Source organism: Zalophus californianus, chromosome 3 (assembly GCF_009762305.2).
Source record: "Zalophus californianus isolate mZalCal1 chromosome 3, mZalCal1.pri.v2, whole genome shotgun sequence".
In the NCBI taxonomy this organism is placed as follows: Eukaryota; Metazoa; Chordata; class Mammalia; order Carnivora; family Otariidae; genus Zalophus; species Zalophus californianus.
Genome location: NC_045597.1, coordinates 79,253,843 through 79,279,156, shown reverse-complemented (window position 1 = coordinate 79,279,156; position 25,314 = coordinate 79,253,843). Strand labels below are relative to the sequence as shown.

Genomic DNA, 25,314 nt, shown 5'->3' with positions numbered 1-25,314 from the left:
TTTTAGTTTTCTCTCTATAATCTTTTCTTCAACCTTCAGAACCTACCATTGCTCCTACCTAAATTTAAATCCATAACACATAATGATATACTTTTTTTACTTTAAATGTATCATACCAATATTTCACAGCATTCCACAAAGAGTAAATTCCAGATACTGTACCTTTCCAGCTAAACAAATTTGAGAGATGTGCCCTAATTAATCTCTTGTGATTTCCTAGCACATTCCCAAAAGCTGTCCTTTCAAATCTGTTTTTCTCTCAAACCTCTCATCTCATGATACCCAGTACTCCAATCTCTCAGAAAATGACCTTACTTTTTCTTTCCCAAAGTGAAAGCCTTCCTGTATAATTAGCTCCTTTATGTATCTTCCTTTTTAAAAGGACTGTTCTCCTATCACCTTCTCCAATTTCTTAACAAAATATTCCCTCCCCCTCTACTTTCTCTAAAATCTAAATCTTCCTCCCACTCCTGCCCCACTGGCTCCCCGCTCACATATCACCTCATTTCCTCCCTCATCTCTTCTCACTCTCTTTATCTTAAAGTTATACTAAGCAATGGCACCCTGCTTTCTGCTTACAAACAGGTTTACCCTATCTTAAAAATCCTTTAAAATAATCTTACAGTCCCCTTTAATTAAAAGAATGGGATACTGAATCAAAATGACCAGGTTTCTAATCCCATCTCTGTAGTATAGTAGCTGGGAAACTTCCAGGCAAGGACACCTTCAGGCAAGTCAGGGTTCCCATCTAATGACGCTAATGAATGCATCTCATAATTGGTAAGAGAACTGCAGTTAAAAATACACATATGGGTCTCCCCAAATTAACCTACAATAATTAATACAACTCCAATTTAAATCCCAATGAACTTTATGGTTCATCTCAGAATATGACAAGGTGATCCCAAAACATGTAAGGAAAAGGCCAAAAAGAATCAAATTAACTAGGAAATAAGAACCTTGACAGCAGTATGCCTAAGTGAAATAAGCGAGACAGAGAAAAATATTTACTTATAGAGAAAGATCTCACTTATATGTGGAATCTAACAAAAAACAGCTCTTCGTAGATATGGAGGACAGACTGGTGGCTGTGAGGAAGAGGAGGATGAAATGGGTGAAGAGGGTCAAAGGTACAAACTTCCAGTTATAAAATAAGTAAGTCATGGGGATGCTATGTATACAATGGTAACTATAATTAATAATATTGTATTGCATATTTGAAAGTTACTAAGAGTAGATCTTAAAAGTTCTCATCATGAGAAAAAGATTTAGTAGGTATGTATGGTGTCAGGTATTAATTAATTGTGATCATTTCACAATACAAATACTGCGTCATTATATTGTATACCTGAAACTAATAAAATATTATAGGTAAGAAATAAATAACATTTTGAGGTTCAAAAAAACTATTTAAAATGTGGGGAAAGAATAAGAAAGGAGGATGGGGGGATGGGTGAAATAGGTGATGGGGATTAGGGAGAGCGCTTGTGATGAGCACCAGGTGTTGCAGGAAGTACTATATCACTAAACTGTACACCTAAAATATTACACTGTACATTAACTGGAATTTAAATAAAAACTTAAAAAAAAACACAAGGGAGTCTTATACAACCAAATATGAACACTTATAAAGGCATTATAATAATTTTTAAAAATAGTAGTTGAGTAGGAAAAAACAAACAAGGGAGCAGAGAATTCCCAGAAACAGACCCATGACATATGACATATTAGTGAGGAGAGGCTAGACTATACAATAAATGGCACAGGAAAGTTAGCTACTTAGAAGCAAAAACAAAAGATCAGGTATTTACTCATATCATACACAGTAATAAATTCTAGGTGGATTTAAGATTTAAAATGAAAAGCAAAACTTTAAGAAACTAATGACAAAACATAAGAAGAAACCATGGGAGAGGGGCGCTGGGGTGGCACAGTTGGTTGGGTGTGTTTTTGGTTTTGGCTTGGGTCATGATCTCAGGGTCGTGTGACTGAGCCTCGCCTCAGGCTCCCATGGAGTCTGCTTGAGATGCTCTCTCCCTCTCCCTCTGTGTTCCGGCTCGTGCTTGTGCTCTCTCCCTCTCTAAAATAAATAAATAAAATCTTAAAAAATAAAAATAAAAAAGGAAACATAGGAGAATATGTTAGAGTAGGGAAGGATTATTTTAAACTTTATAAAACGCACAAATCTTTTTAAAAAATTAATAAATTCGACCATTAAAATTATAACCTTCTAAACATTAACTGTATATGAAAGACTAATCATAGATTAGAAGACAATAACTGTGCTCAATATAATTAACAAAGGACTAGTATTCAGAGCATAAAAACTCCCACAGAAGATGACTTATAGCAGAAACTGACAGCTACCTCCTCAACAGTCACTCCTCCTCTTCCTTAGTAAAGAACTCGAATATACAGCACTGCGCCCAAATAAATAACATTTCCCAGTGCCCTGCTGGGACAAGTTATGGCAATAAGATGTAAACAAAGCTTGGGGTAGGACTTCCTAAAGGGAGCTGATTCAGCCAAAAACATATTTTTCTTTTGTCTGTGGATCTTCTTTCCTGCCCCCCCCAGAAATGGATATGGTGGCTGTAGTTCTACTAATCATCTTAGACCACAAGAAGACCTAGAAGATGGGAGACATAAGCTAAGAATTATAAATACAGAAATAGAAAGAAAAAGAAAAAAACAGCAGCAGGAGCAGCATGAACCCCTGATGCTATCCTGGAGCCACTAGACCATCCTCAGATCACCTTAACTCCACACTTTATGTGAGAAAAAATAATCCTTTTTTAAAAGACATGAAATGAAGCAGGAAACTTATCTGAAGGCTTGTTCATGGTTATCAGTTGTGTGATATTGGAGTTTTCTGTTACATGCTGCCTAACCCAATCCAATTACACAATGCAATAGAAAAGTGGCCAATGACAAGAGGCCAGATATTTCAGAGAAGAAAGCAAAAATGGTTAATAAACATAAGAACATACTCAACCTCACTAGTAACCACTGAAATGCAAATTAAAACAACAAGCTATTATTTCTGAGGGGGAATGTAAAATGATGCAGATTAAAAAAAATAGTACAAAAACAAGAGCTTTAAAGTTTGGGAGTACTGAACATAGTTATAAACTTATGATAATCTAAAATGGAACATTCATTTGGATTTTAGAATTACCTAGAAAAAGCTGGTGGCCCTGAACAGCAAGGTATGCAAAAGTTCATTCCTAGGCATTTATTCCCTAGAGAACCTCTCCCACACACATATAAGGTCAACAAAGACGTTCCTTCAGCACTATCATAACAAAAAAGAATAACAATTTGAATTACATCGATAGGAAATACTTTATAATACTGTCATACAATGGTTTATAAGGCAGGTAAGAGTAAACTGGAACTATATTTACCAAAGGGGATAAATTCTGAAAGTTACTCTGAATGAAGAAAACAAATGACAGAATATATACAATATATCATCTATATAAAATTTCAAAAACTCTAAAGTATGGTAGTTTTTATTTTCCCTTGTGGGCAAAGTGTAAAAACATGGAAGGTAAGGACAAACAATTTTAAAATTATGGTTATCTTTGAGGATGAAGAAGCAGAGGCTGGAGAATGGTATCTAAAAGGGACTCAAAGGAGGCTTCAACTATATCTGCGACAGATTATTTTTAAAGTTATATGTAAAATGGCTATATTAACATTTGTTAACCCAGGAGACGGGTACACGGTTATGATTTACATTGTTCTACATACTTCTCAATTTATTTGAAACATTGCATTTTTAAAATGAGGGAGGCTTCCGTTCCTCACGGTTCAAGATACTCTGAACAACTCTTCGGCTAAAACCAAATAAAAATGGTGGATAAAATATTTCTACGTTTTTTAATGTATTGCTGAACTTACAAGAAATTAAGAAATCCTCAGAAGCTAAAAGGTAACCAAAGCAGGGATCCGAAGATGAAAGATGACACTTACGCGTTTACCCTAGAGACATTTGCCAATCCCAGGTGACTTTGAGTTTCCATTCTGACAGCTGCCCAAAGGTAAAGACACAAGATATAATCAGGAACCTCCTAAGATGGGGACTAACAGGACATCCCTCCACATAAAACTGGGATCCTCAGAGTAAGGGTAAACCATTAAAAAACAAAAAGAAAAACAGAGAGGGAGGAAGGAAGAGAGGAAGAAAGAAACTTGCTAGTCTGGATCTTAGTAATAGGTAAAAGAAGAAAATTACTGCAGACAACTGATAACCATGAACAAGGCTTCAAATAAGTTTCCTGCTTCATTTCAACAGGACCCATGTGGCCCAAAAACTTCAAGCCAATAAACTTAAAGTAGTCCTGTGTTGGTCATGCACCTAAGACACTTGGAGTAATGCACCATAATCCAGGTTTCAGACTTCTCCAGAAACACTTCCAAGAACTAATACTCAAAAACTTTTAAACACATGAGGAAACACGTCACCATGAGTCTGCAGAATAACAAATTAAAGAATCAAACCAACAAAACTCATAAATATTGGAAATGTTCAGAAACACAGTACAAAAATGTTTAAAAGAACTTAAAACAGTATGATGCAAACCTAATCAAAAATAAAACCTTTGCATATCAAATGACATTATCAACAGAACAAAAAATCAATTCACAGAATGGGAAAAATTTTGTACCAATCACATATCTGATAAGGGAGTAATAGCCAGAATCTATAAAGGATTCCTAAAACTCAACAATAGAAAAACAAAGAACCCAATTTAAAAATAGGCAAAGGGGTGCCTGGGTGGCTCAGTTGGTTAAGTGACTGTCTTCGGCTCAGGTCATGATCCTGGAGTCCCGGGATAGAGTCCCGCATCAGGCTCCCTGCTCAGCAAGGAGTCTGCTTCTCCCTCTGACCCTCCCCCCTCTCATGTTCTCTCTGTCTCTCATTCTCGCTCTCTCAAATAAATAAAAATAATAAAATAAAATCTTTAAAAATAGGCAAAGGACTTGAATATACATTTTTTTAAAAAAGATTTTATTTATTTGACAGAGTGAGCACAAGCAGGGAGAGCAGCAGGCAGAGGGAGAAGCAGGCTCCCCCCTGTGCAGGGAGCCCGACGTGGGGCTCAATCCCAGGACTCCGGGATCATGACCCAAGCCGAACGCAGTCACTTAACCAACTGAGCCACCCAGGCGCCCATTTTTTTTTTTAAGATTTTATTTACTTGAGAGAGGGAGCGAACGCACAGAGGGAGAGGGAGAAGCAGACTCCCTGCTGAGCAGAGAGCCTGACACGGGGCTCCATCTGAGGACCCCGAGATCATGACCTGAGTAGAAGGCAGATGCTTAAACGACTGAGCTACCCAGGCAGCCCTTGAATATACATTTCCCCAAAGAAGACATATAAACGGCCAGTAAGCACAGATTCCAACATCACTCATCATTAGGGAAATGCAAATCAAAACTACAATGAGATTCTACTTTACATCTAGGAGAATGACCAAGAAAGAAAGAGAGAGGGGAGCCTGGGTGGCTCAGATGGTTAAGCATCTGCCTTCTGCTCAGGTCATGATCTCCAGGTCCTGGGACTGAGCCCCATGTTGGGCTCCCCACTCAGTGGGGAGCCTGCTTCTCCCTCTCCCTCTGCCTCTCCTCCTGCTTATGTTCTCTCTCTCTCCCTGTATCTCTCTGAATAAATAAAAATCTTAAAAAAAGAGTGAGAGAAAGAAAGAAAAGAAGAGAGGAAAGAAAGAAAGAAAGAAAGAAAGAGAGAGAGAGAGAGAGAGAGAGAAAGAAAGAAAGAAAGAAAGAAAGAAAGAAAAAGAAAAAAAGCAAGTAACAGTTGTTGGCAAAGATGTGGAGAAACTGGAACCATTACTGGTGGGAATGTAAAACATGTAGTGTTTTTTTTTTTTAATGCAGCCACTATGAAAGACAGTATGGCAGTTCCTCAAAAAAATATTACCACACAAGACAGCATTCCACCTCTAGGTACGTACTCAAAAGAATTAAAAGCAGGGCTTAAACAGACCATACACCAATGTCCATAGCAGTATTACTCCCAAAAGCCGAAAGGTGGAAACAACCACACGTCCACTCATGGATCAATAAATAAACAAAAGATAATAAATATACACATATAATGGCATATATTCAGCCTTAAAAAGGAATGAATTTTTGATACATGCCACAACACAACAGGAATGAATCTTGGAAACAATTTGCTACATGAAATAAACAAGAAATAAGAAAAATGCCATGTAATTCCACTTAATATAAGGTATCTAAAATAGTTAAACTCATAGAGAAAGAAAGCAGAATAGTGGTTGCCTGGGGATGGGGGGTGGGGAGAAATGGGGAATTATTAATGAATACAGAGTTTCCGTTTGGGATAATGGAAAAATTCTGGAGATAGGTGATGACTGTACAACTATGTGAAAGTACTCAAAAACGTTAAATTAAGGAGCAAGATAACACAACAGATCTCTTAGGAACAACATAACAAGAGAAATTTAAATATTTATAAACATGTATCTTGCTTAGATGGTAGTTACAGGGGTATATACAACCGCCCAAATTCGTCAAACTAGACACCCAAGATTTGTGAATTTTATTGTATATTAAAATGCCTCAAAAAATGTTAAACTTAGTGGATAGATTAAAAGGCACATTAGACACATGAGGAGAAAACTGAAAACAGATACAAAAAATTATTCAGAATGAGGAAACGCACAAACATTAAAAGTCTTGGAGGACAAAAGTGAAGGTTAGAGCCCCAGGAAACTAACCTATAGAAACCATATCATCCAGGCTTCCTCACCCTCTTCCCCCAGCCCCAGTGGCACCTTTTCTCCACCAAAAGCCACAGCTCCTGTCAGGCTATTCTCTCCTACAGCTGCAGCTCTCTCAAATTCTTCACTCTCCCTCCCTGCACATTAAGGGCCAAACAAAGGCTTCCCCCCATTCACTGCGGTTCCCTTACACCTTACCCCTCCACAACCTCTGTCAACAGTCTCTTCACTAATTCTTTTCAATGACCTCTTTGAGTGTTCCTTTGCCAGGATCTTGACTGACACAGCATCCAGTAAGGATGGGAAAAATAAAGATTCAAAAAATAATGGTGTAAAGTATTCCAAATTGATAAGTAAATTCCAAAATTTATGAGAAACACTAAAACTCAAAGTCAGAAAGCCCAATGAATCCAAACAGAATAAAAAAGAAAAAGAATTATATTACTGATATCACAGTGAAACTGAAGACTTCAATTCAAAAATTAAAGAGATCTGAAAAACAGCCAAAGAAAGACAGATTACCTTCAATGAAATAACAGATTGAAAATGATTTCTTAAAGCAAGGAGAAACCAGACTAGAGAGAAAACAGAGTAACATTTTCAGAGTACTGACAGAAAATAACTATTAACTTAGAAATGTAGATCCAGGAAACACCTTTCAAGGATTAAAATGTAATTGATGACATGTTCCTGCAAATAAAAACCAAATAAAAACTCTTATTACTGAAACACTCTTCCTTTAGGAAATTCTGAAGGATATACTCCAAGAAGGAAAGTGATCCCAGATGGAAAGCCTTGAATGCAAAGGACTATGGACAAAGAAATTGATTATGTGAATAAATCTGAATATTGATATTTTAAAAATGATTAATTTGTGAAATTAATAAAGGTGATTAAGACTTTGGACAATATATAGAACATAAATCAGGAGAGGTGGTTTTAAGTTCTTATACTGTTCTGAGACAGCATATACAGATTAACTTTAAATTGAGTATGCATACATTGCCATGGTCAAGAAAATAGAGAATATATACAACACCCAAACTGTGGAATGAGAAACAAAAGATTATCAAACCACAAAAGAAAGCAAAAGACCATATACACATACACAAAATAAGATAAAAATATGTAACTTATCAGTAATCACAAATAAATATAAATAAACTGTAGATTAAAAAACTGAGACTGTCAGGCTGGATAAAAAAGAAAATCCAATTTTGTGCATACAAAAAACCCAAGGGCATAGAAAGGCTGAAAAGAAAAGGCTGGAAAAAAAACATACCAAGCCAACTGTCATCAGAAGTTAATGAAATGGATATAACTATGATAATAGCAGGAAAAAAAAACAGAATTTAAAGTAAAATGTTACTAAAAAGAAGACGGTCATCTAATAATCATTAAAGGGTTAACTGAAGTGGTATGTAAATACACAGCCTCCAATATATATAAAGCAAAAATGAGAGGACAACCAACAAATCCACTAATATATCTCTGTCCATAACTGCTAGCTTAAGGTGACAAGATTTAACAAGCTTAACTTAAGAGGCATAAATACCTTGCCCCTTTAACTGGATATCACACATTCTTTCCAAAACGCTGAATGAAAACTGACAACACACTAGGCCATAGGGCATATTCAAACAAAAAATTTTAAATAATTAATATGTACATAACACATTCTCACAAAGCAATTAATTAGAACTTGACTAAAAACAAAAACTAGAAAAATTCAAGGATGGGGTGCCTGGTGGCTCAGTCAAGTGTCTGACTTTTGTCAGGTCATGATCCCAGGGTCCTGGGATCAAGCCCTGATCAGACTCCCCACTCAGCCGGTGCTTGAGGATTCTTCCTCTGTCTGCACCCACCCCACTCCCCTCAAATAAATAAATCTTTAAAAGAAATAAAAAACGAAAAATTCAAAGATAAAAGAAGAAAGAATAATAGAAAACACTGACCCAAAATACTTCATATCAAAAATCCGTGATATGCAGGTCAAGTACAAGAGGAAAATGCATAGCCTTAAATGCTTATGTTGGAAATTTAAGGCCTCTAAAACAAATAAGCTAAACCTCTAACCTAAGAACTTAGAAAAACAGCAGAACCTACCCCCAAAAAATAGAATGAAGAAAATAATAAAGAGCAGAAAATGATGAAACAGAAATTACATATACAATAAATATAAACAAAAAAAGCCAAAAGTTGTTTCTTTGGAATGACTAATAAAACTGATAAAACTCTGGCAAGAGGGGTGAAGAGACAATAAGAATTTAAGCAGGCAAGATTAAAGAAACTGTTAACTACATAGGTCTTGAATAATAAAGAGATACTGGAAGAATAACAAACAACATTATGGTGATAAACATAACTTATGTGATATGGACAAATTCTTAGAAAAATAAAACAAAACTAACTTAAGAAGAAATAGAAAACTTAAACGGTCCTACAACTATTAAGTAAATTGAATCAGTTTGAAATATTTTTTCTTTTAAGCCCCCCGATCCAGATTTTACCAAACAGCAGAATAAATCATTCCAATCCTACAGATTTCAAGAGAATAGAAAAGAGGGAATACTCTTCAACCTATTTTAGGAAGTCAGCATATCATTACAAATATGCTGATACCAAAACCAGATGAGAACAGTGTAAGAAAAGAAACTTACAGGCCAAGCTTACTCACGAACAGAGATGGAAAAATCTTAAAAGACAGTTCATATACCAAATACAACAATGGATTTTTTTTTAATAAAAGTAATACTGTACACTGTGACCAACTTAGTTTATCCCAGGAATGCAAAGCTGGGTTAACATTAGAAAACTAATGTTTTCACCATATTAACATACTAAAGGAGAAAGGTATTTATCACAAAAAAATGCAGAAACATTCTTAATAAGATCCATGACTAAACTTTTGGCAAAATAGGAATAAACGGAAACTTCCTTAACCAGATAAAAAGAATTTACAAAAAAACCCATAGCAAACATCACAATGATGTTGAGACAATTAAGGCATTCCCTTAAACCATCCACAAGTGGTCAGTATACCATCAGGGTCCAGTGGACTCAATTTTTGGAGTTGTTTTCTCTTTAATAAGCAAGTTTTTGTTTTTTTTTTTAAATAACTAGTTGTAATGCTTGATATTTTGTGACTTTTCTTTCTTTTCTTTTCTCTTTCTTTTTTTAGAGAGGGAGGGAGAGAGAGAGAAAATGTTCACACCTGGTGGGGAGGAGCAGAGGGAAAGGGAGAGATCTCAAGCAGGCTCCATGGTCAGCAAGGAGCCCAATGCAGGCTAGATCTCAGAACCCTGAGATCATGACCTGAGATGAATTCCAAAGTCTGACGCTTAACCAACTGAGCCACCCAGGTGCCCTGATCTTTTTTTTCCTCAGAGGTATTTCAAAGAATAAAGAGAAAGCTTTAATTTTTAAAAAACAGAATAAAATTCATTCTAATTTGAAGTCATTTATGAACCCACTAGACCCTTTTATAAGATTCATAATGGAATCTTAATAATATTTTTTATATCTTGAAACATTTTACCATTTCACCATTCTAAGGACTAATTCATCAGAACTCATCGACTATTCCCATCTATGCTAATGCTAAACTAACAACAAAATTAAAAAATAAGAAATGATGAAATCACCTAAAAAAGTAATGCAATAGCAAAATAAATCAACACTATTACATTAGCCTCAATTTTTCTTTTACTACATTGCTCAAGATATAGCATGACCTTTCAAGAACATATAAAATATGGAAACACCATATTCATGTCTTTTTTTTTGAGGTTTCATTCAATAGTGCTGAGAATTCAGAATTTTTTTAATTTCCACCCATAAGAGAAAAAAAGACAAGACAGTTATGAGGTGAATCAGAAGATGATGCACAAAGACAAAAGAACAGCACTCTAGACCTGTACTGTCCAATATAGTAGCCACTAGCCACATGTGGTTGTTTAAATTAACTTAAATTAAAAATTTAGTTCCTCAGCTGCACTAGCCACATTTCAAGTGCTTAATAGCCAAATGTTGCTGGTGGCTAGCACATTAGACAACAAAGCAAATCCTATCACTGCAGAAAATTCTAACAGACTCTATGATGATAAAATTGATCATATAAATGTAATCTCAGACCCTGTGTCTACAGATGATGATATTCTAGATCACTGGCTCTCAACTTAGGCAATTTTGATCCCCCAGGGGATGTCTGGCAGTGTCTAGAGACATTTTTTTTGCCACAACTGGGAAGTGCTACTGGTAACTAGTGGATCAAGGGTAAAGATGCTGCTAAACATCCCACAAGGCACATGCCAGACCACAATAATGTCAATAATGGCAATGCCCTAGTTTTCTCAAATACAAGAATCAATGAATGAGCCACATACTTCCAAGGACAAAAGGAAATGATGGTATTCTCATCCAGTCAGTCATTACACAAGAATTACCTCATTACCCAATATTCTGGAACAAGAACCTGGATCAGCTTGTTTTGCTAAGAGGATATATGACACTATTTTTTATTCTTACTCTTTTATTAGGTCTGCATAAAAAAAAATTGATATAGTTCATAAGTGGACAAATGTTAAAACGTAGGTGTGTATATAAAGGTGATGAAAAATTCATTGTCTTGATCATTCTAATTGGTGTTTATAAATCAAAAAAGGAAAATTATAATTATGAAGCAAAGAATTTGGCTATCTTCTCTTCATCAATGTTATGTGCCACCAATGTTTCCAAAAGTATGTGTTTTGATGATTCTAGTACAAGAATCAGAATAACAAGGTAAAATCTATATATTTTTTAAAGATTTTATTTGACACAGAGAGAGAGAAAGAGAGCATGTGTGCACTAGCAGAGGGAACTGCAGGCAGGGGGAGAGGGAGAAGCAGGCTCCCCGCTGAGCAAGGAGCCCGACATGGGGTTCGATCCTGCAATCCTGTGATCATGACCCAAGCCAAAGGCAGACACCTAACCTACTGAGTCACCCAAGTGCCCCAAGGTAAAATCTATTAAAGATGCAGCAGCTGGTATCTAAATTAGTACATACTGCATTTAAACAGTGGGAATGCAACAACCAGAAGTAATGACAGAAACTAATAATTATTTGAAATCTGGAATCAATATTTACCAATCAGAAGACGAATGCAAAGAAACATAGCCACACTCTAGATCTATGCTGCCCAATATGGCAGCCACTACCCACATGTGCCTATTTAAATTAATTAAAATTAAAATTTTAGTTGCTCCACTGCACTAGCCCATTTCAAGTGCTCAATTGCCACATGTTGCTACCAGCTACTGTATTGGAGAGTGTGGATATATAGAATATTTCCATCAACCAGAAAGTTCTATCAGCACTATTCTACTAGAAATTTAATTAACTCAACAAATAGTTATTGAGTGCTTACTCTAAAGTTGCCTTGATTTATGTGCTTTGATGCAAAGTTATCTGATACGTTAAAGTACAAAATAACACAACACTTACAGAGGACTTACATGTGCCAGGAGCTATGCTAAACACTTTCTTTTAATGTAAATGAAATCATTTAACCTTAACATTAACTACATGAGATGGGTACTATTATTTTTCTATTGTAGAGATGAAGAAACACACAAGGAGGTTAAACGATTTGCCAAATGTCACACACCTAGTCGGAAGCCAAGAAGAATCCAAATAGTCTGGCTCTGGAGCCTCTCTCTATGTTATACCGCCTTTCCACAATTTCTAAATTTCAGTAATTTTCCATGTGTGCTTACTAACATAAGCAACAGGGTGATTTTTCTAATATCTCATCTGAGTAGTTATCATACTACTGCTGTTTTCTAATTAGTTTTCTAACCCCTGCCACAAAACCACAGAATAAAGAGAGGCCAGCTTTTTAACTTTATTAATCTTATTCAAAGATTGGGGTCAAATAATTTTATATTAAAACGTGGATATATTATGAATTAGAATGAAATTTCCATTAACTTTTAAGAAAAAAGTTGAGAAATTTTGAGCTTCTACAAGCCATTGTAAGGTATTCCCAGCTTCCCCCAAATATGTATTCATTCTCCTTTCCCGTAAGAGTCACTGTAGCATTAAAAAATGTCTTTAAATATTAGTTTATCCCCCCATACCCTAGTTTGTTCAGAATTTCATCAGCTCTTTGCTGAACAACTTCAACGGCCTCCTAACTGGTCTTCCTACCTTGCATCTTGCTTCCCTCAATCAGATTTTCACTTATCGAACCACAGATCTGTCAAGTCACCACTACTGGGTGAATTCAAGCTAAATTATTGTGGCAAATAAGGCCATAAGATAACCCAGCCCCTGCCTATTTCCCTAGGCTTATCTCATAGTACTCCCTTTCTCATTTATTCGTGCATTTTCTTCATTCAAATATTATTGAGCAAATACTATATGCAAACAAGATCCTTGAACTAATACATATTGGAGTCTAACAAGGAAGACCAACATTTATTTGTTAATCACACAAATAAATGTAAAATTTCAAATGTGGTAGGTGTTATGAAAGAACTACACAGTTATCTAAGTGTAGGACAGATGAATCTCAGCTTTCAGGGAAGCTAAGAAAGGTTTTCCTCAAAGTGACTGTGAAGAGACCTGAAGGATTAGGTGAAAGTGAACATTCTAGGCAGAGGGAAAAGTCTATGAAAGGTCCTGGGGCAGGATGAAGAAAAGGAAAGTGAAAGACTTGAAAGAGAACTGGCGTGCTGAGACAGAGAAAAAGCAATAGAAGTGTTCTAAGAAGCTGAATAGATAAAAACTTACTCAATGCCTTGCAAAAAGCAAGCAGTAATAAAACCTCAAATCAAACCTGCATCTGTCTCTGAAACCTACCACTATACTCTAGGCCTTCCCCTATAGTAATTTGTTCATGTATTTCAGTCCATAAATTACTACCAAATGCCTACTACATGTCAGGCAACGTGCTAGATGCTTCAGACACAACAAGTCAATGGTAAGCAAAAACAAACAGAACCCTTGTCCTCATGGAGCTTACAACCTACTAGATGAGTCGATCGTACAAGTAAATACCATAAAATGGCAGGTATAATAAATATTACTAAAGTAGATGATGTTATGAAAAAACAATTTAACCTAAAACTGGTCAGGCTTCTTTGATAAAGTAAACTACATTAAGATCTGAAGAATTAAATGTTAACTAGGAAGAAAGGGGAGAACGGTATTCCAAACCAAGGGAATACATACATATGAAGTTCCAGAAGGAGGGAGCAACTCAAAGACAGACTTAAAGCCTGTCAAGCTACAGCCTAAGCCCAGCTTCAAGAGTGTGACCTGTGCAGTCTCAAAAGGCCCAACTCTCTAAAAGGCCCCATGCTTAATTTGATACTCTGCTGTTGCCATTTTTAAATTCTTAATAATTTTTAATAATAATTCTTAATAATTTTATTTTTTAACTTATGTTTTGCAGGTGAAGCCCAATGGGACAAGGGAGCATGTGCAGGAGCTGCGAAGACAGGATGGTGGCCTGGGACACATGCATGTGCCTCAAGGCAGTCTGGGGTGCCACGAGTGCCAAGGTGGCTCTGATCAAAGCTGGGCCCAACTAGCAGCAGCTCCAGAACCTACCATGGGAAGCCACCTTGCCTGCTCATGCCCACCCCTATCCCTGAGGCACCTGCACAAACATTAACTTTCCAGTCTAAGCACTGTGACAAGAACTCAAGGAGTAAACTTTGTCAGTAAATTACAGAAGAAAATTGTACAAATAGACATTGCAATAAAACATTTCAGGGAGTTACTAAAATTCTTCAGAGTTTAGAGTCTCTGGTTTTCAAAACTTCTACAGCAAAGCAAGTATCTCCAGGCTTGGATATAAAAATTATATTCAACAGAAAAGATACTATTTTAGTATAAAGCTCTGAAAGACAATTTTATTAATCAGAAAGACAATTTATTATATGAAAGACATTTATTAATCACAGACAATTTAATTTTTCTTTTATAACTGAAGACACAATGGCAAGATGCATAAAAACACATCTTTAATTGTATATAAATTTAATCATACATAAATCATTAAGCAAGCTACTTTTGGTTTCTTCTATGACCTCTACAAGTAACAAGAATTGTTAAAAGAAACATTAAAATATTGTATAAAGTTACATCTAAAACTAAATTCAGTATGAAGTCTTTAAAAAAAAGTTCTGTAAGAATCATAGCTCTAAAATTTATATTTGTAAATAATTAACCAGAAATTTATCCCAAAGTTGTCACAACCTATAAAATATAACTCTAGTAATAGTTGCATCAATAGAAAGGTCCTATTCAAAATTATTACCAAAAATTTACAAACTTGCATTTGCCAAGAGCAACTGACATCACCTTCAATTATACCAACTGAAAACGAACTGGCTAAAAGTAAAAATTTTGATGACCTAATAAATTTGTAGAAAAGCCAAAAATATCTTATGACCAATCAAGATTCCACATGTTATTTATTATATTACGTAAAATTATACCAAAATACTTTTACAATTTATAAGTTTGCTGTTATCCAGAAAGCATTACTCCTACTATACTTTGTAAGTATAAAATATAAAGGAAAAAGCTTTATGTTTTAAAGCCTCTAATGGCACTTCTTCCCTTTTTGAACAAGGAGCCCCACATTTTCATTTTACATGAGGCCCCACAAATTATGTAGCCAGCCCTGTCTGGGAAACAAAGAAAGTAGACAGGAATTGGCTTATGGCTGGAAGATGAGGCAGGGGCCAACAACGATGCTGAGCTTTCAGAACCCTATTGTGGAAGCCATTAAAGTTGGAAGAATGAAATGAGACATAGCCTAGTAAATCAGAACCTTTAGAGATAAGATAGCATTCTACAGTTTTAACAACCACCCTAAGAATGATTATGCACCTTCTAAACTTTGAAAGCCCCTACTGTAGAATATTCTCTTTGTTATTTTATAGTGTGCCTAATTTTTCCCACAATTATAAGTGAATTAGAAGTTGGCCTGAGAATAAATCCATATCCCTTCTCCAAAATAAAGTTTATTGGTTTTCTAGTAGCTTTCTCAAAATAGTTTTCTTCCTTTTATTTGCTAGCAAGATTATGCTTAACTAGCACTGATTAAAGAAAACTGCAGAAATGGGACCTGACTTACAAATGTAATTTTTATTCAGCCTCAGCCACGAGACAGCTTTTAATTTTGAGATAAATATAGAATAGTCAAGAAAGTAATCATAGATTTTAAAAATACATGCAACATTCAAATTTATCAGAATGACGTATTAATTATGTGTGATTCAATGTTTTATATTGTAAAAAATTCAAACTATTGAAATGTAGAAAGGATTCTTTCTACTTCTAATCCCATTCTCTAGATACCCATCCTTTTTTTTTTTTTTTTTTTTTTTTAACAAGCTTTAGTTCACTTTATTTTTCTTGTATAAAACAAGGTGGTAGCCGCAGCTGGAGCCTGGGTCCTCTGCACGGAGACTCTAGTGTGGGTCTTCACAAGATGGTCAGTGAATTCCTTATATGGAGACTTGGTGAACACCGTCTCCTTCCAGAGGTCAGGGGTGAGATAGCTGTAAGTCTTGGAGATGGCATCAAAAGTAGCCTCAGCGAAGTTCCCCAGCATGGCAGTGCAGCCTCTGGCCGAAGTGTAGCAGTCATCGATACCGGCCATCATCTAGATACCCATTCTTAAAAACTTAGTATATATCTTCCAATTCTGTTTCTATACATATACAAATATATGCAAAGATTTTTTTTTTATTTAGAGAGCAAAAACAAGATCATATATTCTGTTGTTCACTTTTTACCCTCAGTTTGAGGTTCTTTCCATGTCCATTTTGATTTTCCATTAAAAAAAATAACACTACCATATATCAGACCCACATTTCTTTTGAGTTCCAGAGGCTAACATTATCACCAACTATCTACTAGAAAGTTTTAACTTTTTATACCTCTGCTAGCATTAAAGCAGTCTGTTTTTCCATTATCTGTTACTTTCACAATGTGAAATACCATTTTATTTTATTAAAGATTTTTTTTATCTATTTGACAGAGAGAGAGACAGCACAAGCAGGGGGAGCGGGAGAGGGAGAAGCAGGCTCCCACTCAGCAGGGAGCCCGATGCGGGACTCAATCCCAGGATCCTGGAATCATGACCTGAGACAAAGGCAAACGCTTAACCATCTGAGCCACCCAGGCGCCTGTGAAATATCATTTTAATCAAAGTTCTGTTTTGGACCATTCTTTCAATTTTCTATTCTTTTCCCATGCCAGCACTACAGTGTTTCAATTACTGTAGCTTTTTAAATTGTTTATTTATTTTATTTTATCAAAGATTTTATTTTTAAGTAATCTCTACACACAATGTGGGTCTTGGGAGTCGCAGGCTCCACCAATTGAGTCAGTCAGGTGCCCCTCAATTACTGTACCTTTTGAATAAATTTTAGTAACTGTACATCAAGTCCTCCAAACCCTTCATTTTCCTTTTTAAAAAATGCTGTTATTCTCATACAACTATTCTTCCAGATATATTTTCTAATTAATTAGTCACATTTTTCTCCCACCTCAAAAAAGGATGAGGAGGAAAGAAAGATTTTGATTGATATTACATTCAATTTATAGATTAATGAGGGAGGAATTGCCACCTTATCAAATTAATTCTTTGAATTGAGGAACACAGCCTTCATCTAATTCAGATTTCCTTTTGTATTCTTCAAATAAGCTATATACTTTTTTTCATAAAAAGTTGCATGTTTATAGTGTTCTATAATTTATTCCTACAGTTTTTATAACTGAAGGAATGAGGTCTTTTTTTCCAATTTTAACTTGATCACCGTTGATATAAAAGAAATCTCACAATTGGTTTACGTCTTATATCTAGCCACGTGACCAAATAACTATTCTAATAGTTTTTTTTTTTTTAAGATTTTATTTATTTGTCAGAGAGAGAGAGAGCACAAGCAGGGGAGTGGCAGGCAGAGCAGGCAGAGTAAGAAGCAGGCTCCCCACTGAGCAAGGAGCCAGATACGGGACTTGATCCCGGGACCCTGGGACAATGACCTGGGCCGAAGGCAGATGCTCAAGCAACTGAGCCACCCAGGTGTCCCACTATTCTAATAGTTCTAACAGTTTAATTTCCTTGGATTTTTTTTCTGGATATCATCTGCAAATAATTATCGTTTTTACTTTTCTTTCCAATATTTGCACTTACTCCTTTTTCTTATCTTACTGTATCAGCTAGGCCCTCCAAGTGTTAAGTAATAATTATATTACAACTCCTTATTTTACTTGTAAGAATATCACCATTTGCTAGTGGTTTGAAAGAACTTTACTGTATTTTTTAAGTCAATTCCTAGTTTATTGAATTTTTAATCATGAAAGGGTGTTAAATTTTAGGTATCTATGGATGATTTCAAAGGTCTTTTCACATTTCTCTGGATCACTGGTCATGTTCCAATTAGTGGAGTATGACACAAGTCCAACTGCAAAATACACATTTAATTGAACTTTAAATAAAAATTCCCCACTAACTAGTTTTTGGAAAAAAAAACTATTAGTGCCAGTATTCTAATATCTAGTGCCACAACAGAGACTAAAAGACAAAATTGAAACAAATAAAAATGGGGGCACCTGGGTGGCTCAGTCGGTTAAGTGTCTGCCTTCAGCTTAGGTCATGATCCTGGAGTCCTGGGATTAAGCCCAGTGTTGGGCTCCCTGCTCAGCAGGGAGCCTGCTTCTCCCTCTCCTCTCACTATCTCTATCCGTATCTCAAATAAATAAAATCTTAAAAAAGAAAGAAAAATGCTTAATATAATGCATCTTTCCAATAAGAAATGCTACAATCAAAATTCTTAAATTCATGACATGTTCATTATTGATTACAAAAAAATAAAAGCATTGCACCTTATACATAAGAGCGGCTGAGTCAGTTGAGCGCCCTACTCTTGTTTCAGCTCCGATCATGGGATAGAGCCCTGCCTCATTGGGCTCCACACTCAGCAGGGACTGTGCTTCTCTCCTTCTCCCTCTGCCCCTCCCCCCACTCATGCTCTCTCTAAAATAAATAATTTTTTTTAAAGATTTTATTTATTCATTTATTTAACAGAGAGAGACATAGCGAAAGAGGGAACACAAGCAGGAGCAGAAGGAGAGAAACAGGCTTCCCGCTGACCAGGAGCCTGATGCGGGGCTCGATCCCAGGACCCTGGGATCATGAACCGAGCCAAAGGCAGACACTTAACGACTGAGCCACCCAGGCGCCCCTAAAATAAATAAATCTTAAATAAATAAATAAATAAATGCTCAAATACTCCCCAAGCATATGGCATTTGGTTTTCTCAGGCCTTCATACAAATATATCCCTCTACTTGGGATACCCCTCACCCAACTGGAAAACTCCAACTTGTCCTTCATTGACTACTCTGCTTAAGGATCTCCTGTTCCAAGAAGCCCTTTTCTAGGTCTGCAACTCAGTCTGAGATAGATGTCCCTCCTCTGTACTCTCAGAGCACTAGTATATACTTCCATTATGTTACCTAACAACTGCTTATTAATAGTTTTGCCTTTCTCCATTACACTATGCTCTCCTTGAAAAAATGTCTTTCTCCTATCTCCTTAGCATACACAGCATTATGCCTAGCAAATACATATGGAAGAAATGCTCTAGAATGAATGAATGGTCAGACTTAACTCCAAATCCAAACCAGCTATGGGACCACAGGCAAATCACTTACCATCTCTGAATCTCAGATTTTCTTTATAAAGTTTAATATCTCTTCTATTTACTTCACAGGATTGATGTGAGAATAAAATAAGAACTTTTTATATCTCACTACAATTTTGCAGATGCTTTCAAAATAATAACCAGATTCCACTACAATAAAAACCATGATAACCAATCATAAAATCGCTCTAATTAAAGCTGCATTTACACTTACTAAATCCATTTTGGTTTTAAAACAATTATAACAAATTATTTTTCTTTGAAGTATCAGTTAACATATGTACTCTGCAACATCTTATATTAGCACTACACACACTCACAAAGGACAATCCCTAACAGCTCAAGCAAGCCAGGAAAACAAAATAGGAAATTCAAGAAATTCAAGAAAATAAATAAAGCATTTTTCAGGTTTACTGTTCAAACAAATATGCTATTAATACTAAAAGAACACTAAACTTTTCCATTATGATGTCTCTAAAATTAAAACACATCCTACATTTTATATCTATTCATGCACACACACAAAATGAAAATAAACTTCCTTTACAATCCATCCACAGGGAGGTGAATAAAGAAAGGCACAGGAAGATATGGATTACACAATTTCATTAATGTAAAAATATACATTTTAAAAATGTTGTGTGTACTTCTTGAAGGCGGGGGCAGTTACGCAGCCTCAGAACAAGGTCCCTGTCACCCTTGGTGCCAGCTGCGAGAGAATGATCATCTCTGTGAGATTCAGACATGATTTTGTTAACCTTGGGGCCTACCAGCCCTAAGTACTCTCTATGTTGGATGTGTTTATAATCGTAAAATTGCTATCAGCACTGTAGACGCTGTGTTACTTTTATGCTGGTCCTACTGATTTATAATTATCCACAAATAAATATTGACATGGTATAAAAAGAAACCAAATGGAAAAATAAAAAATAAAAATGATGTATGTATGCTCTTATATGCCTAGAGATTTTTTTTAGATTCATTCAAGAGTGTGTATGTGCACGCATGCATACGCATACGCATACACATACACACTCACACACCCACACACACACACACACACACACACGTGGGGCAGAGGGAAAGGGAGAGAATCTCAAGCCAACTCTGCCCTGAACACGGACACCAACTCAGGGCTCGATCATGACCTGAGCGGAAATCAAGAGTGGGATGCTTAACCAACTGCGTCACCTAGGTGCCCCGCCTAGAGATTTTTAAAATGCGTACTCAAGAAACAGCCATGTCTGAAAAGGCAATGGGAGCTTAGGGAACTTTTACCTTCCCCTATACACCTTTCTGCACAACTTGAATTTCTTACTATTCAGAAATGTATCTGCAAAATTTTTTAAATTACAGATATTTATAGTATTCTCATTCATGTAAAAAAAAAAGAAAAACTATATAATGTGTATTATAAAAGCACAGGAAAAAAAAGGCATATTCAAACTTAATACAGACTGCTTAGGGAAGGGGGACTGAGAGGGGAAAGGAAGAAGAGGGAGATTCATTTTTTATTGTGTATTTGTGTGCTATACTTTAAAATATGTTCCAGTACTACTGCTATATTTTAAATAACAGAAAATGTGTCTACAACACCAAATTTTCAGGTCTGTAATGTAACCTACTAAATTCATGCAGTCAGAGAGAAGACTCTCACTAATAAGAATGTTAGCACTGAAGTGTGGTCAACTTTACTTACTCTAGTATATATTTAACATACTCTCAAAAATTTAGGGTTAGGTATCTTAAGCAAAAGCCAATAAATGGAATCTTTTTTGCAGAAGAAATGTTCAGGACCTATTTAAATAATTTTCCATCTGCACAATGCTTTCAGAATAGGTAACTTCACTTGCACAGCTGCTAACCTACAAAAGTCCATCCTCATTCTAGTTTTTTCACCTTCAAATTTATTTTCTAGCAAGTAACCTCACTGTCTTGAATCAGAAGATTAAGCAGTATTTGCAAGCATCTACAGAAAATACTCCCTGTTACTACTTGAGGCAGAGGGAGAATCACTGTGTTGAGATCTATAAAATCAATAAAAATCCTTTTCATTCTAAAGGTCTAATACACTATTTGGCAGCTTATCCAATAACCTAAATAGGACTGAATACAGATATTTACAATGAAGCAACTATAATATCCAAAATCACATTTCAAAATTTCCCATCAAGCAATAAAATGTAACATTTATGGTATTATAATATGTTGACTTTGAGAAGCAACATGGCTGAGTAAAAAATTTTTTAAGTTCCGAAATAGGAGTCTGGTGATCTAGGTTCTGGATCACTCTTCTCACTAATTTGTTCTGTGACCTACCTTCGGCAAGTCACTTCTACCTCTTTGAACCTCAGTTTCCCCATCTGTAGAACGGAAGGGAGAATGCTTAGACTAGGTTCTTATTTTTCAGGTTTCTACTTCCTTAGAAATGCTGATAAAAGCTATAAACCCTATTACCAAAAATGTATGTTTGCACCAAAAAATTTGCTTACAATTTCCTTCTGATATCCACTGTGGACTAAGGCCTCTGTACTAAAAGATGTCTTGAGATTATTCTGCGCACTAAAACTCTACACCAAATTTCATAAAAAATATATGGATACCAAATGGAAAAATTAAGCAAAATGATTGCAAAAAATATCATTAATTACTTTGAATCCCAAAACATATTAACAATTAAAATATATAGCAATTTCCTACAAATGAGATTTCCTCAGATGGATACCCATCTGACCCACAGATGGGTAAGTGCTAAAATCATTCGTCCTTTTTAAAAATATTCTAATGCTTAATAGTTAAAGATTTAACAATCTTAACTATCCCCAAATGAATTAATTTACTTGCTTTCTAGTCGCACTGCCCTTTAGGTTAGGAGCCACAAACTCGTAACACACAAATCTGAGTTGGCGTCCCCACTCTACAACTTTCCTTGCAAATTTGGATAAATTATCTAGCATTTACATGTTTCAGTCCCTTAGTCTATAAAATGAAAATGAAAATAATAATTACCACCCTATAGTTAGTAAGAATTAAATAAGGTAGCACCTGGCATAGTGCCTCACACATAGTAAGCACCTCCTGAATGTAAGCTGTTACTACTAATAATAAATTGGAATTCAGCTTTCATACCGAGAAATAATGCAGTAATTGTTACTCCTACACATTTGTGGTCCACATTTGTGACTAGTAAGTGGAAACTTCCAAAAACAAATTTCCTATTTTTAATAACATTTTTTTAAATACTATTCTCTGGAAAGATTAAAAAGTATGTAAATGGATATCCACATATATAAAAGGTGGTGAGGTAGAGTAGAAAGAGACCCAGCTTTAGAGCCAGACAGATCTGAGTTCTGAACCTAAATCATCAACTCAGTAATTATGTAATCTGGGCCACTTAAACTCTCTCTCAACCTTGTAAAGCTGTTGCAAGGATTAATAAAGTATGTAAACCATCACACACAGTAGCTGGATGTAGTATGCACTCAATAAACAGTACTTATTGCTATTCTTCTCAGCTACTCCCTTACCGACGATAAAATCAGCTTTGCCAGGGAAGAGGGATGGTACTGGTACTGGCAAACACAAGTGCTAATTAGTGCAAGACATTAATTTTATCCTATCAATGTAAGAACTAAGGCAGTGTTTTTTGGGATTACATACTCCTTCCAGAGTCTAAATAGGGTCCCTGGCTCCTAGAAATTTTTCAGATATTTCAGGAAACACCAAGTCAGGGATTTTAAGAACCTGGAGAATTAAGGAGAACACTAGCTAGTTTTTTCTGGACTTAACTTGGAAGAGTTTGAAAACTTTACTCAGTTTTGTGACAAAACGATTCACTTAGCTTTGCTTATAATGAAGCAAGCAAACCCTGCTTTTATTAGACTTCTAAATTTAGTTAAATTTCATGAGCTATCTGGTGTTGTGTGTGAAAACAAAACTTGATAAGTGGAACTACAAACTATGCTAGAATTAGTTCAAATACTTTTAAACGTGATGCTCGAACATACAATCCAAGCACCAAACGAAAAGGAAAGAAGTTAGTTAAATACATACATACATACATACATAAAACGAAGCTAGCTGTATTCGATTCTTAGAAAGGCTGGATCAATTCAAGCAATCAACCGAGCCTCTAATTTCCAAAAAAAAAAAAAAAAATCTACAAACATGGAAATCAAAATTTACAAAAACAGAACTGAGCCAGAAAATACAAACACAGTTTACTGAGTAACTGAATATAGTTTATCCTTACTTCTACTCTCTGCGTGGAATACTTTTTTATCCTTTAACTCAGCCTTCTCAAACTCCCTGGGCAAATAACATACTCATCAAACTGTTCACTGTATAGTGTTAAGAACGAAGTCAACAAGCACCTTAGATTCAGCTCTCCTTAATGCGCGACCCACAGGGAGCTTGGTACTTAATAAAGTTTTGCCCCAATGACCTTGGTCCCAAAGATTCCCCTCCCTCCCTCCTGCCGGTCCTTCCACGTGCTGGCGGCTGCGGTTACCCCAGAGGTAGCTGCAGATCAGTGAAAGAGCTTGAGGACCCGCATGCTCGAAGGGAACAAGGGTTGCTAACAGCACCTGAGCTGGACCATCCCTTCCTTCCTTCCTGGCACCAACTTCCCAGCGGCGCACCCACTGCCCCCCGACCAAAGCCCTGCGGGGATGACCCGGACCTCACTCCTCGCGCCTCGCTCTCGACCCAGTCTGCGGGGCAGGGCGTACGGTGAAGACGGTGCCATAGGAAACCCTTTTTCCTTCAGTACCATATTCCGTCGCCCGGCCGGAGTGCCAGACACCTAGGGGAAGTGGACAGCCCCAGGAAGAGAGGGGAACGAAGGCAGGAGGAAAGTAGGATGGAGAATCCTGCGCCACGCCACCGCCACCTCCTCCACTTCCAGGGCTCCCTGGAGGCCCTTGCCGGTCGCCAGCTCAGCGAGCGGGAAGGCCTGGCACGGCAGGGCCAGCCGGAGGCCCGCAGATGGTAGGGTGCGGGGGTCGCGGTGTACTCACCATTAGAACTTTGGCCGCGTTCTCCAGCTGAGCGATCACTTCTGGGGGCCCAAGCGCCGCCGCCATCATGGTCTCTCTTCAATGACGCGCCATGCGCTGCATTATGGGAGCGGGCGCCGCGGCCGGCCAATCGCCGCAGCGACCCCGGAGCCTCACGCGCTCCCAGAGGCCGTCGCAGCCGCCGTCGACGCTGGCGTCGCGGGCCCAGCGGGCCTGGTTTGGCCGCCGGGTTTTCGGCGGCGGGAAGGAGAAGAAAGTGAGTCAGGCCTCCTCGTTGGGGCCGGACACGCTTGCAGTCCGGCGCCGCGCAAGACCCGGGCGGTCGACCCAGAAGGTGACTGCCGCGGCTGCGGGCCCGCGCATGCGTGCTGTCAGGCTCCTGAGCCTCTCGGCTTCTTCAGCCCATGTGCCCACGAGCCGCTGGGTTCTCTCCACGGTGAACACACCCCACCCCATCACCAGGCATTACCCGAGACGCCGGCACGCTCTCTGGTCTCCACTCTTTGCTCCGTCCACCCCGACTTCCTTTTCCTTCCATGCTCCACGCAGTGTAGGATCTCACTTGGAACTGCTCTCCCCACTCCCTCTCCTGGGAGTGCGCCGCCTTTCAGGACATCTCTGTTCTCGGAGTCCTAATTCTCTGTTCCTCCTTTACCAAAAAAAAGGGGGGAGCATTCCAGGATAGAAAGGTTCGTTTTCTTAATGGGAGGTCCTGTAGGAGATTCCCCCAGATTTATTTGGACAGCAGATCATTGCGAGCTCTTTTCAAGGGCTGTGTCATATTGGAAAGTGAAAAAGCAGGAATCCTAA

At 37.2% G+C, this 25,314-nt stretch overlaps 1 protein-coding gene across 4 annotated transcripts in view; it reads right to left on the bottom strand.

The window, feature by feature from the left end:
- The window catches only part of XPO4 (exportin 4), a 117,290-nt gene extending 92,445 nt beyond the window's left edge, over window positions 1–24,845 (bottom strand). Inside the window, exons 1-2 of one of the 4 annotated variants that reach the window (XM_027590102.1) lie at window positions 24,505–24,845; window positions 21,806–21,849 (exon numbers count right to left, since the gene is read on the bottom strand). Coding sequence is in view for 2 of the 4 variants with exons in the window: in XM_027590103.1 (XP_027445904.1) it covers window positions 24,505–24,573 (69 nt within the window). In the remaining 2 variants the exon portion in view is untranslated. The remainder of the gene's footprint in view (window positions 1–21,805; window positions 21,850–24,504) is intronic. The other 3 variants (XM_027590103.1, XM_027590100.1, XM_027590101.2) reach the window with 3 other exon arrangements.
- Between the last annotated feature and the right edge of the window lie 469 nt (window positions 24,846–25,314).